We start from the raw sequence: 15,227 nt of genomic DNA, 5'->3' as shown, positions 1-15,227 counted from the left end.
AAACACCACTTAGTGAGGGAATAATGAGGTAAACCTGTGAGCCGGTGTTCCCAATCACCCATTGGTCAGCCAATCACCTATGAGTGACACACAAACACAGACACTCACCAAAAGAAAAACACACACACACACACACAAATGATTGCCGACAGGGACGTCACATTTAGTAATATTTCAGTTGTGAATGCATCTAAATTGGTTATGTGATTTTGCTCAGGAGGTCAAAGGAATCGTCTGGAGCCAATGGACACCATCTTTGTGAAGAATGTGAAAGAGAAAGGCCCAGCCCATCAGGCAGGCCTGTGCACAGGTAGGGGAACATGGTATGCCCATATCTGACAGGTGTAATGCCCTTTGTCTGTTCACTTTAACAGAAACCAATATCATAAGTGTGGGTGTTTGTGTTTAGGAGACAGGTTGGTGAAGGTGAATGGAGAAAGTGTGCTGGGAAAAACTTATTCTCAGGTCATAGCACTGATTCAAAATAGGTGAGGCTACTTTAAATAGATATTAATTAATGAGCCATACTTATATTTACAAGTGGATTTATATCTACAATGAATGTGTACTCCATAACTGCATTCATTTTTATTTAGTGAGAATGTGCTGGAGTTGTCCATCATGCCTAAAGATGAGGATGTGCTACAGCTGGTAAGTGTGAGTATGACCTTTCTTCTTATTTTCTCTGTTTCTACACTCTTTCTTTTACACCCACATACATCTACACATACAAATTAAATTTCACTGGTCTAAAATTTTTAGAAGTCATCTGCTTCAGAGATAAAATGTGCTATTTATGTATTTTGTTCAAATATGAATATTAAAACAACTAATTGGCTTGTTTCCAAGATATTTAAGTTTTTAAATTGTACATCTATGTATATTGTGTAGATAGTACATGTCACCTCTTGGGGTTTATGTAGCACTTTAAAAATCAGCAAAAGGGTTATATAAATAAATGCTTCCCCTGCTGTCTCGTAGTTCCATCATCTCAAAGAAGTTCATGAATCTGTGGAAATTTTCCACAGAGGTTCTCAAAAGCTGATTGTGTCTTGTCCATTGCCTTGACAAAGTTTTTCGTCAGACCCAACTTGATGTGTAATGGTGTTAACTAGGGTTCCTTGCGATTAATCAACGATTGATACATTTTTCTATAATAATAGATTGTCGATTAAACAAGGTCATGCACATACGTGCCGCTCAACCGCAAAACATAAAGCAGACACGAGGAAAAGTGAAACGAGCACTTATGTTATTAGTTATGTTTGAAACCATTTTACGTCAAAAGGCTAGAGTTACACCTTCATGAAGTTTGTGTGTGCATTCACAGCCTTTTTTGTTGTGCAGATATAATTTGTAATATGTTTATTTTTTGTATATATCTGATTCATCTCATAGCGGATGCATTTGGTTAAGGATTAACCAAATCATTTAATAGGATCATCTTCAGTGCATGCAGCTCAAACAGCAATGCACAACTTATAATAACTGTGATTGGGACTGTCATATTAGATAACATTGAACAACATTGTAATAAAACGTTTCTTTGGGTTTAGTTGCTGTTTCAGTGCGCTGTTTCAGAAAGAGCGCATCCACAACAGGAGTTACACGTTCTGTTTAGCACGTAACTTAGTTCAAGTTCACCTGTACATTTGCGTAATTTTGTGCAGAAATAATTTGTAACATTGTTTAATTGGTATGTAGTGATTTTTACTTTGTCAATCCAAGGACACAAAGTAAAATAGGGATTGGTACTCGTGTCACCGCTGATGTTGTGATTTTTGGATCACACGTCTCTTAAGGTGTGGTTATGAGTACATCAGATGACCACTTCCCCCTTTTTCCCTTGTTCAGGGCACCAGTCAAGGTCTTTTACCTTGGCAGTATGAGAACACTCCCAACAGGGGCTTTCATTCATTTAGAATTAATGTAAAGTGGTCAGCTGATTTATCTGAAAGATTGGTGATATTGCTAACTTGTAGAACCTCTTCTGCATTATCAGCACAAGGAATACACAAGTGTAATAAAATAAATTTATTAACAAAAAGATAAACAAGAATAACTAACACAACTACTTAATGAATACCATGAATGATAAAGGAATAAAGTGCATAAGATACATAGAATGCAAGTGATTAAGTTGGGTGTGGCTATGGAAGAGTTACTTTATCTTATGGACAGATAAACTGTTCCTCTGAAAATAATAAGGTGGAGAACATTATTATGCACCAAACAAATAAACAAGAAGTTATTTGTTATTAACTAACATCAGCTATATTACATCTAATGGGAATTAGGAAATTATATACTGATAATATACAACAATGCCAAGGTCTCTGGAAAGAGGTTTGGTTAAGTGATATTTACGTTCCACTTGGTTGAGTCCGATGACAGTGAAGTCTTCCACTGGTTGTGCTGGGTGACAATGCAGTGGGGAGAGGAGCCAGAATCTGTTTCAACAGTCTTGAACATGAAGCTCTGTGGGATGCTGATCTTCTGGAGCACCAAAGGGTCCTAAAATCTGGAACACGCAGATGAAGGTACCTTGGAGTGAAGGTTTGCTCTCCTGAGCTTAACCTTGTTGCAGATGTTGTCACTGTCTCGCTGGACGGAAACTCTGAACATAGTGTTTGTTAACGTCTCTTTCCTCGCAGGCTAGAGGCTCAGAATGTGGTCATCTCTGTTGTTGCCTCAAAAGCTATAGACTCAGATCATGGGATCTGTTGTTGTCTCTCTGGATGGACCAGAGGCTCAGAACGGTGTTGTATCTGTTAATGTCTATCCCCGTACAGGACAGACTCAGAACGGTATATCTGTTGTGTGTCACCCGATGGGAGACTCACAACGGTGTATCTGTTGTGTCTTTCCCCTTTGATGGGCAGACTCAGAACAAGGAGTGTCTGTTGAAAGGGTACCATTATCCCTTTCCGATGAGGAGGAGATTGCAATTTGGCGCTTCTCCATTCGAGTGCTGTGATTGGCCACTGGCATCAGAGGGGACACACAAAGTGTGGCCCACCTTTCTCTCCCCTGTGGAACTCATTTGCATAAAGCACAAGTTGGAAGTCTTTGCAGTGTCTTTAAAGTTTACCAATGCATTTCTCACTTTCCAAACCACCACCAGAATACTTTTGGCAATATTCTAAACAAATAGAGACTAAACATGATGGAAAAAGATTGAACTGTCATTCAATTGTACATTAACAGCTGAATTTGTATCAGATGTTGCACTACAAATAGCTGTCACTGAGAATACTTATTTCTGTGAATAAGTATCAAATGGATGTGTAGTTTGCATCAGTTCTAAGGTTTGCAAACATAGTTTTGAAGGGATTCGGATGGATCTTTGTGATCTCTCTTTTTTTCACCCATTGCTGCTAAGGTCCCGGGGAATTTTTAAGGCAGTCTCTGGCCAATCTTAGAAAAGTAGCCTCTAGATGGGTGAAAGGCAGAAACTGCCTGTGGACCAATGAGAAGTCCTGTCCTTCCCAGGCTTGGGAGGTCTTCTTCTTGCCCTCTAAGAGAGGTCTAGATGTTGTCCTTACATCTTTATCTGATGGCGTTGGACAGTTTGTTTGTGTTAGGTCACCAAGATCCAATCATGTAGCAATGTAAATGCAAATGTAGCAAACCTTTGTCCGCTGTTACGGACAGAGAGGGGCCCGGCCATAAACTGGGCCCTAGAATGTGCTGTTCACTACAGGTATATTTGAAGGTGATGAAACTGAATTATTAATAAGAAATTTTAATGTCCAGTATAAACTGTAACCTGCTATGATTATTTTATGATATTTAAATGCAATATTCTGTGTTTAGTAGAACAACACATATTAATAAAAACTCATGGACAGTCATATTAAATTAAGAAATTCTAGGCTAGAGGCTACTTGAGGCGAAAATGTTATGCTATGTCAGTAATTTTAATCCAACATTTTACAACACCATCAACCTATGGGAGATATCAAAATAAAATGTTTAGACTGGCTAGTTCTGTTTGGTTATTGTTGAATGTATCCTTAAAATGTCACAGCTGTACACTAAATTTGTCCAGTCAGAAGTTCTTTAATTTATATGGCTATTTAATCAAACATCTAAATAAATGAATGCACATTTTTACATGCAATTAAAGCAACTTAATTTAGTCAGTTAATGACAAAACCTAAGTTTTGTTTAAAATATGTTTGTCTCTTCTAGTTCCTCCTTTACTTAGAATGCTGTCTTACTTTTTCTACACAAGTAGTTTGCCATGATCAATATTAGATGCTAATATATCATTACTTTTGAAGAAGAAAAAAAGGAAGATTTGAAGATAGAAGAATGTTCATCCTTACGACCAATTTCATTATTAAATGTTGACAGGAAGCTAATAGCTAAAAGTTTGTCTAAAAGGTTGGCTTATACTTCCGCATACAAGGCCGAATGTCCTGTAATATTATTCGCCGTTTACTGAATGTTATACAGCATGGTCAAATTATTCAAAGTGGATCTTTGGTGGTGTTTCTCGATGCCAAGAAGGCATTTGACAGGATAGAGTGGTCCTATCTCTTAAGACAAATTTAATTTAGGTAACAATCTTATAAGATGGGTGACACTGCTCTATGCGTCATCGCAAGACTCTATATTGTCCAGTGGCATTCACTCTCCATTTTCCATTGATTCCCTGTGAACCGAGGAACAAGACAAGGTTGCCTTATTGTCATGGTCACCATCAGTCACTACATTTCACATCATCCCTCCTTCTGCTGACCTGCAAACTTTCAGCAATCACCCGCACCTGTTATCCATTAGCCTCGTTAACAGCACCTCACAAAAGCACACACCTTGCACCAATTGTTGTCCAGTCTTGTTTATAGACATTGTGGGCTACTGTCCTGACTCCTAGTGATGGTGAAATGAAGCTTTGCTAAGCACCAAGGCTCTCCGCTCAACTGTATCATAAAAACGTTCATTACTCAAAGCTTTTCAAAATGGTGCTCACTGATGACATCTTGTGGTCAAAAGATGGAAAAAGCTGCCTTTGCGTCCCAGGTGACCTAGCCATTTCATATAATAAATCAGTTTCTGCTATCAAAAGTGTATAAAATAATGAAAATAATTAGTCTGAGTAAAAAAAAGTCTTTCACATGTCATTTTCAGCCCAGGCTCATTAGAAAAAACATACTGTGACTAAGGCTACGTCCACATGAAGCCAGAGCTTACCCTATCCGATCTTTTTTTTCCCCTCGTCTCAAGAAATATATGCGTACACACGAAACCACTGAAACGACTCAAAAAGATGTACTATACATGCCAGACCAGTATGTGGCGCTGTAATTCTGCCACAGAGATACACTTAAAACAATGAATAAGACTTAAGAGTATGTGCATAAACCTTGTGCGCTGTATACAAACTTTAGTACAGCTTAGAAATAACGTTTTATTTCTGCAGCACGAACACAAGCATCTAGAGTCTGCTATTGTTGTTGCTGTTTTGTGCTGTTAGCGGTGTCTGTCTAGGGTCGACACGTGGGGTGATGACATCATCGTTTCACAAAATATACAGATAAGCTGTACACACGAAAATGCAAAGGCAGTGTTTTCAGATTTATGCACTCTGGGAACTGGTTTAAAAAAATAGCAGTTTCACCTTCCGAAAACAGCGCATCTGTGTGGATGAAACGCCTATCTGATACAAAATTTGTGCGGATACACAGAAATGTGTCTCTGTGTGGACGGGGCCTCAGTTTCACACAATCCCAGCCAACATAGCATAGCATTCCCAGATGGGTGTCACCTGGGCAGCCTAACTGGGGCCCAAACATTTTTGTCCATGGTTTCCATGGAGGCCCCACATGGGTTAGCCCAGATGAACTGAACACTGCTCAGTGTGTACACTACAGGCTGTTAAATGAAACACAGAAACATGCTGGAGTTAATGAGATAATTAGGTGATAACGAGCAGAATCACTGAAAGACAGAGAAACAACAAGAACTACGACTTCAGCCACAGCCTTCGATGAAATCAACTGAAGATAAAAGACATTAAGGGTGCTTTCACATTAGCACTTTTGGTGCGCACCCGGGTTCGATTGACGTCAGAGTTCGGTACGTTTGGATGATGTGAACACGGTCTTCTGAACTCGGGTGCGCACCCGCGAACCGTACCCAAGTCCGCTTAAAAAGGGTGGTCTGGGGTGCGGTTCAAGTGAACTCCGGTGCGGTTCGCTTGTGATATGAATGCAAACGTACCAAATTGCGGAAGTGAACCGCTAATGCCGTATTATTTGATAAAAATGTGAGTTTGTGTGTGTTTCACTCACTTTTCCGATGAGCGTGAGCAGGGGTGCAACTATCCAGTGTTAGAGGGGTATGCAGCAAAAAATTTTGCTGCACTTCTAAAAAAAATAAGTGTGCTGGACATCATCATGTATGGGTTTGAAAGAATAAATGTTTATTTTAAAGTATATCAGACAGCCACTGTAAGCCTACCATAATTATATATGTACACATATGTAAAAAAAAAAAAAAAAAAAAAAAACTATTTCTTTCCATGATAAACCAGCCTTATTGCATAAGTAATGTTTTCCAGCTTCTAGTCATTATTATTATGCATGCTACCTTATATTTACCAGTTGTCATTTTACTTTAATAAAATTGAGATGTGTCATGAATGGGATTGGTACCAAAGGGTTTAACCAAAATCCAAATGTAGATATCAGCAACATTATTTTGCAGTAAGTAAGTAAACACTTGTCAGTCAACATTAATATTTGCAAGCCTCCATGTTTGGTAGCAAATATATGCATAATTTCCACGGTAAACCAGAGATATTAAAGTTGTTTTCCAGATTCTTGTCATTTATTGTACATGTTACCTTATATTTTTCAGTTTTCAGCTCAGCAACTTCGGTTTTGCATATTCTAAGCTAGCTACATATTCTGTCTGCTACATTCCCAGTGTTAGCAAATGCTAGCTAATCTGTTAACATGAATAACGTATTTGCAAGCCTCCAAGCATAGACGTCACATTTTAAATCCTACCTGTTGCCTTTCACCATCCACTTATTTAGCTGCTGTCGCATCCCTTGACATGTCATTTCCTTTTCCCTCTTTCTTTTTCTATTTTTAGCCCCCGATAGCTTTTTTGCTTTATCCATCTTTTTCGAGTTTCAATTACAACTCACTTACGTTACTGCTGCTCACTCGAGATAGGACTAACTGCAGAACCACAGAACCATACGTCATGACAGTCTGAGGACGACAGTGCCAGACTAACAGCCTGAGGGCGGAAGTGGGCGGAGCCAATTTATCTCCGTAGGCATCGCTCCATTTGGAGCATTTTAAAGTTTAAAACCATGTTAATGTGAAATATTGTATTAAAACGATCTAACTGAAATTATAGATATAGATTCACATTGTGTTAATAGCTTAATCATATACACAATCACGTTAAGATATATATATATAGCCTATGTGTGTATTAAAATCCCCTTGTAACCTTTTAATATTTTAAAAGTTCATAAATTTGTTTTATGTCTTAAATGATTAACTGAATATAAATTGAACACAACAAAGCTTAAACACTAAAATCGATAAACATTTATTAATTTGTCATAAAATATTTTACTTAAGCATTTCAGAATGAATCATTGTTTTTCATAATATATAATACGCATTACACGGTTGTACACTAGAATGCATGAATTAAACACATTCAGATCCATCAAACCCAAAAACAAAAGATATTTATTTAATTTTAATAAAATGTACTAAAATGTAAGAGCAAAAGCATTATATAGCCACTAGCTGTGCTTTGCTCTAAAAAAATACAAAATCAAACTAAATTGAGTGTAGATTGAACAGCAGGTACATGATGACAAATTAAATCTAAAAAAATAAACTTTTTTGTAAAATGTCCATATCATCCTTAATTTGAAAGCAAAACACTAAAGGCTCTTTGGCCAGTTGTCTGTCATCATCTGTTTCAGCCTGTGAAAGTTCTTGTTCCTGGTCTTTTTCTTTCAATATCAGAAAGCACAGCTCTTCCACTAAACCCGTAAAGACCTTTGATTGTTGTGCAGCGCAGAAGTCTTCTGTGATCCGTGGTTCCTTCATGAGAGAAGGGTATAAACAAATGGGATGAGATGTTAAAAGTGTATTTAACAACACTTTGTGTTGTAGTCAGGATGCAGCACAGCATGTATAATAAAGTTTTGACATTCTGTTTTTCTCATGTTTATATATTGAAGACTTAAATCATACTCTGTCACCAATGAAATTAATCAGTTATGTTCAGTATAATTTTTTTTTTTTTTTTTTTAAAAGGCAAGCAATTCACATGGCTTTTCACGCTACATTTAACCCCGGGTTATCGTCGTCCTAAACACCACTTTTAACCGTGGGTAAAGTAACGCTCCACATATTGCTTGTATATTTACATGCTTTTGACAGTCACAGAAACACTGTGCATTGTATATAAATAGAAAATTCAGCATTGGAAAGAAAAAAAAAACACATGCTGACAGAAAATGCAACAATTGCAGAGCAGAAAATACTGTTTAATTCTTTTATAGTCTGAAATGTTCATTCAGGATAAACTTGATCTATATGTAATGAGGAAGTTGACTATATGTAATGAGGATGTGCAATGCCTAAGCATTTATGAAAACATATTGTGTGCTTTGTTCATCCAATCAGTGACACTGACACTGCAAATAAGGATGTTAACCAGGGTTTAGTAATGTACAGTGCATATGAATACTCAGGATTAATTGTTAACCTCAGGTAAATGATGATCAGTGTGAAACGTGAATCAAGATAACCCAGGATTCTGTTTACCTGGGGTTAACAATCACCCAGGGTTAACTATTTAAAGTATGAAAAGCCCTCATATATGTTTTTCATTCTAATGAAAAGAGAAGTTCATTCATTTTTAAAAACTTTTAACTTTTCCTTTTTTTTGCTTACCATTAACATGAAGATCCCACACAGCCGGTCAACTGTTTCTAAAACAATAGAATATTATTAAGTTATTCCTGAAAAGATGTGACAGATATAACACACCATCTGTATAAGTAGCTTATGTGTTTATGAAAGTCTTATAAAACTAACCTTGTTTTTGATCAGCTTCTCTTGTTCTGGGGTGATTCTGCTTGTCAATTTACTGCATTGCAAAATCAAAGAAAAACTTAGATATATAACCATAAAAATTGCATAAAAGAAACAAGTTTCATTCTTCTAAAGTCAAAATTACTACTTACTTCATTGCAAAAACAACATTTTAAATTCAGAATACAAAAGAAACGTTCATACCTCCATGAACGACAGTTTTTTTTAAGTGAATTTGAAGCTGTGCATTCAACCTGTGCCGTCTGGTCGGTTTAAGAGCACTGGGCAGTGGAAGTTGTTGCAGCACGTTTTGCATCGCTGTAAATGAAGTAAAGCGGAGCATCTCCCGATACTAATATGCCTCTAAAATCCACAAAAACACTGATCAGTATTGTAAAATGTAACCAATTAAATAAAATACAGTACCAACAACAAGTAAAATAACAAACCATGAATATGTAAACACCCAGGTGAAAAAATACTATAGTAAATACTATAGTGTTTTTGAACCATACTGTATTTACAACACTAATGAATGCTACATAATACTATAATATTAACTATAGTGAACTGATAAACTAGTATAAATAGTATACTTTAGTTTTTACTACAGTAAACTGTAGTGTATATTGTAGTATAATATACCCTAAAATTGTAGAAAACTTAGTACAATATTGGGTAAAGTAATTTGTTTATATTATTATAGCTGCCATATTATCACAGCAACTATAGAATTACCACAATAAATTAATTCAAGTATTTATAGTACTATAGTATGGTTCAAAAACACTATAGTATTTACTATAAATGACTATAGTATTTATTCACCTGGGCGCAAGCAACGTGAGACGATTTGTAAAATATCAAAAGACGTGATAAAGTGACTTTGAAGCCCATTTACAAAATATCTGAGTCATGTTAAGTGTTAACGATCGAATAAATACACAACACATAAACGTGATCGATTAAAAGCACAACACAAAGAAACTTTTTACCGTGTTCGCTTCTTCCGCCATGATTGTTTGCTTGTTTGTCGTCAACTCCGCCCACATCCAACGTGAGACTATTACTCCGCCCACTTCCGCCCTCAGGCTGTTAGTCTGGCGCTGTCGTCCTCAGACTGTCATGACGTATGGTTCTGCGGTTCTGCAGTTGGTTATTATTGGCTCACTCAGCGCTGCGCCCCGCCCACTCGCGATATTACCCTTATGTCTAAATTCTATGATGGAATCTTATGAGGGCACCGGCGCCTACTCTAGCCTGTTAGTCCTCTAAAATTTATATAACTTTTTTTTTTATGTATAACTTTTATATAAATTTATATAACTTTTATTATTTAAAAAAATAAAAAATAAAATAACCATCGCTTTGGCGCCCCCATGGTGCGGCGCCCCTATGCGCCGCATATAGCGCATACCCACTTTTTGCGCCACTGAGCGTGAGTCACGTGCTGCAAACAGAGAGCTGTAGCGTAGCTTTTCTCATTTCTGCTCGCCTTCAGCATTGTACATTCGCGGCAGATAGACGCAAGAGCCGTTATGAACAAAACCAACGGTTCAAAAACAAAAATATAAAAGTGAAGAGAGCAAAGTTATGCATTTTGCCGCCTTCTCCTGGGCCATCGTTACTAAGCAACGTAGTAAACAGCTGCTGGTTTGATGACGCAAACGAACCGCGGGTCGGACCCAAATAATATAATGTGAACACAGTCCAGTGGGCGCAGGGGGAGGGGGGACCAATTGAACTCGGGTTATGTCCAGGCAATCGAACCAAGTGTGACAGCACCCTAAATCTCTGAAGATCTGATTAAACATCTCCACAAACAGCATTACCAGCTTCACTTATTATTAACCAGGGCTGGGTTTCCCAATAACGATGTATCTTAGCTCTTAAGAGAGCTTTCTAAGTGCAAGGTTACGAACGCTCGCTGCAATTCCACGTGCGTTTCCCAAAAATGCCCTTAACATGAACGCGCGAGAACGCGCTCCACGTGCTACTTAAGAGTCGCTGTCCGTTTCTCAAGTGCTGAATATTACCTTATAAAATCGTATCCTTTAACGTTTAACCTAATAACCGTCACCTGATGTGGTTTAAAATAAATAAATAAATAAAGATACCTTTCAAAAAGATTAAATTAATGTTCTTCTGGAGGAGGTAGAGCTAAACAAAGATGTAATTTTCAGACGATTTCTTTAAGCTATATATATATATGTGAAGACTTCAGATGCAAAAGCCTATAAGTGCCGTCTGAAATGTTCTTCTAAAATTAGCATTTTTATCAAGCTTGTATGTTTAGGTTCAGTAATTTCACTTTAATGGCAATTAATAGGTCATTTTCTTTTCCATTAATGTGAAATAACTGAACATAAACATAGGCCTACAAGCTTGATAAAACTGTTCATTTTATAAGAAAATTTCAGATGGCACTTAGAGGCTTTTGCATCTGAAGTCTTCATATATATATACACACACAGTCAAACCACAATTTATTCAGACACCTTGAACATTTCATTCATTATTACAGATTATTCACTATAGTTTTTTTTTTATTTTTTATTTTTTTTAATGGTAGTAAAATATGACAAGATCTCAAATAACACTTTAGCAAAACATGGTCAGGTCAAAGTGTCTGAATAATTTTTGGTTCCAAATTTGTATCAATTTTACTGGTAGTCCACTGTATGAAGAATTTTTGGGCATAATATGTCACAGTTTACTTTATTTTGTCATTCTCACTTACATAAATTAACTATAGTGTCTATATTTAACTTAAATTAATTATATATATATATATATATATATATATATATATATATATATATGTGTGTGTATATCTGTGTGTGTGTGTGTGTGTGTGTGTGTGTGTGTGTGTGTGTGTGTGTGTGTGTGTGTGTGTGTGTGTGTGTGTGTGTGAAATCAATCAAACTGTGATTCCGTGTTTTTGAAGTTAATATCTAAACTTGTTTATGTTTTAAAATTTAGTTTATAGTTGAAAAACTCAGTCACTTCAGAAACATTTGGAAGAACTCCTATAGTATTTCATAGAGCTTTAGGCCATGGGTGGTAGGCCTATATAAAGCCTATATAAAGGGTATATAGGGTGACAGTAGTACAAATTATGTACTTCATCTAGCCAATTTCTACAGGTGTACAGACAATTTTTTTATTGCAGACATGTTTTATCAGCACTATTTATGACATCATATGTATTTTTATTTTTTTATTTTCTTCCGTTTTCTTTTCATATTAAACAACAAAGAGGATTTAAGAGGAATACAGTCAAAACCTTAGCTATGTTATACACATTGCACTTGAATAAAGGTGTAATCTGCCGGTTGTCCTGTAGGTGACCTCATAACTCTGTCTTCTTACGATGCACTTAGGGCTTAACGATTACTCCTGAGCACTCGTAGATCTACGATCATTTTCAAGTGCAACTTAAGTTACAATGCTTTTGGGAAACAGACCTTAATATTAAGATCACTCGTACGATCGTTTTTACGATCAACTTAGGCTTACGATGCTTTTGGGAAACGCAGCCCAGACTGACTTTATCTCACACGCTCTTATTGAGAATTACCAGAGGTTTAGATGTTGATGATTTGTTGAAAATAAGTTTGGTTTGATGTCACCGTCACCGTGATCGAGGTCAGTGCTTACTTCAGGCAGTTTGACTCTTGACTTTTAGCAAAAATGTTTCTTTGGCTGATCTTGCTGTTTGTTATGGCAAGAAAAGCAAGAGACAATATGTTTAGTTGTTGTCAGCTGTTCAATGATATGAATATAGTTGTCATCATGTTATGGCTGTGTTCACTGATCTAATGACTGAGCTTTATATGAAGAAAAAGAATATTATTAGTTTGGTGATGGATCTTCTCCAGAACAACTAAAAAAACAGTTACAAAAATCAGATCAGAATAATAAATCTGAAAAATACAATGTACATTACATGCTTTAAAACATCTGCAAGATTTATTCACACACAGACATCAAGAATCAGCGTATGATTCTCAACAATTGTGACATGCTTCATGCTGCAGTGCATTCTGGGTGCCTCATACAAAACTCATCCATGGCTCCCAGAATGCATTGCAGCATGAAGCATGTCACCATTGTTGAGAATCATACGCTGATTCTTGATATCTGTGTAAGTGAATCTTTCAGGAGGTTTGAAGTGTTTAGTGAACAATGTGTTTTTCAAATTTTCTGATTAAAACATTTTTAGTGTTGTAATTCTAGAGGAGATCCAGCACAAAGTTCATTACATTTTGCCTATAAAAAGGTCAGTCATTAGATCAGTCAATTAAGCCACTAAATGATGACTATATTTTTATCATTTAGCAGCTGACCACATTGTCTCTTGTTTTTCTTGCCATAACGAACAGCCAGAGAAAAAATTTAAAATTATAGTTAAGAGTCAAACTGCCTAACTGAAGTAAGTGCTGACCTCGATCACGGTGACATCAAACCAAATGTATTTTCAACAAATCATCAACATCTAAACCTCTGGTATTTCTCAATAACTTTTGTAGATGAATGTCAGAAATAAAGTCAATCTGGTTAGTAATAAGTGAAGCTGGTAATGCTGTTTGTGGAGATGTTTAATCAGATCTTGAGAGATTTAATGTCTTTTATCTTCAGTTGATTTCATCGAAGGCTGTGGCTGAAGTCATAGTTCTTGTTGTTTCTCTGTCCTTCAGTGATTTTGCTCGTTATCACCTAATTATCTCATTAACTCCAGCATGTTTCTGTGTTTCATTTAACAGCCTGTAGTGTGCACACTGAGCAGTGTTCATTTCATCTGGGCTAACCCATGTGGGGCCTCCATGGAAACCGTGGACAAAAATCTCTGGCTCCCAGATAGGCTGCCCAGGTGACACCCATCTGGGCCCCACCATGCTAAATTGGCTGGGATTAGGTCATACTTTTCTCACCCTTTTCTCTAAACCTGCCAAATAATGGTCAACTCTTTATCACAGGCAAGATATAGCATATAGCCCTGTTAATCACTGCATTAAGGCGGGGCTAGGTGTTTGAAACATGGCGGCAGCAGAGCTATGAAGAGCGAGGCATAAACTGGCAGATGAAGCTGAGCAAGATCAGTAAAATGTCAATAATCCTGCAGATTATGCGCTTCTGTCAGTCATAGAACCAGTACGTTATTAGAAGCGTAGATATTTATGGTTATGGTGTCTCGCAGAGAACGCACCTGATGCTCGTGAAGTGAACAGACACGTCAAATGAGCAGTGCCTTACAACAGGTTCCTTTACTCATAGAAATAATCTTAGACAAGCTGTCCCAGATTATTGCTTGCTCTATCAGTATGTTGTCTGTTTTTTTTTTTTTTTTTTTTTTTATCATTCTGATTATTGTTTATGCATCATTTAATTAATAAACGATGTGTAGTCCATCTGGATGCTAATGAGTGTTATTTGTAATAATAATATTTTATATTCCCAAATAACTCTGGTCATGTCTAAACCCATCTTTCACACACTAGAAAGCACTTTGGTCTGATGTGAACAGGTGCTGGTGGTGTGATGGTGTGGAGGATATTTTCTTTGCACAGTTTGGGTCCTTTAATGGACCATATGCATGGAGCGTTCTTTAGAACTTCCGCAATAATATAAACCAGCTGGAAAACTTCCTGTGAAATGTCACTTGTTGGTGTGTCGGTATCTTTAATGTCCTGTGGTAAGCAAAATTCAGTTCGACCATCTGTTTTCACACTTGTAAAAAAAAAAAGAAAAAGCCTCAACACACTAAATTAAGGACTTATTGTGCACAGATTCATTGAACAAAATAAGAGCTTTCAGAAGTGCTGAAAAGCTGAAAGAGAAATCATTGATCTTGAGCTGCACTGACAGCTGCTGTGATTATAAAGGGAGAGCACTTTCTGTGTAATTTGTGCACAAGAAAAGTTATTGTTTTTCAAGTTATTGTTTTTCAGACTTTGTGAGTACTTCATACTTCACCTTGACAACATTTATCTTTAAACCGATTGATTTTATAATGTTTAATATTTATTTAAATGCGAAATGTGAAAAAATATTACAGGAAAAAATATCAATAAATGGTCCTCTGCCGCCATCTGCTGGAAAAAGTGGTAATTAATGTGCTTTTTATTTTTATGTGATTAG

General features: G+C 36.7%; 1 protein-coding gene and 1 long non-coding RNA gene across 2 annotated transcripts in view; one reads left to right on the top strand and one right to left on the bottom strand.

Annotated features, from left to right (window-relative positions):
- Positions 1 to 15,227, top strand: part of arhgap23b (Rho GTPase activating protein 23b) — a 100,949-nt gene that overhangs the window by 5,724 nt on the left and 79,998 nt on the right. Inside the window, exons 3-5 of the mRNA XM_067369069.1 lie at positions 218 to 310; positions 410 to 488; positions 597 to 651. Of these exons, the coding sequence (XP_067225170.1) occupies positions 218 to 310; positions 410 to 488; positions 597 to 651 (227 nt within the window). The remainder of the gene's footprint in view (positions 1 to 217; positions 311 to 409; positions 489 to 596; positions 652 to 15,227) is intronic.
- LOC137008047 (uncharacterized) lies at positions 7,279 to 10,236 on the bottom strand. The gene is made up of 5 exons (XR_010892746.1): positions 10,082 to 10,236; positions 9,291 to 9,449; positions 9,090 to 9,141; positions 8,946 to 8,983; positions 7,279 to 8,087 (listed from the first exon to the last, which is right to left on the bottom strand). It is a non-coding gene; the product is annotated as an uncharacterized lncRNA (long non-coding RNA).

The sequence above is a fragment of the Chanodichthys erythropterus genome, chromosome 19 (genome assembly GCF_024489055.1).
Source record: "Chanodichthys erythropterus isolate Z2021 chromosome 19, ASM2448905v1, whole genome shotgun sequence".
NCBI classification, from domain to species: Eukaryota; Metazoa; Chordata; class Actinopteri; order Cypriniformes; family Xenocyprididae; genus Chanodichthys; species Chanodichthys erythropterus.
This window is presented reverse-complemented; position numbering and strand designations above follow the sequence as displayed.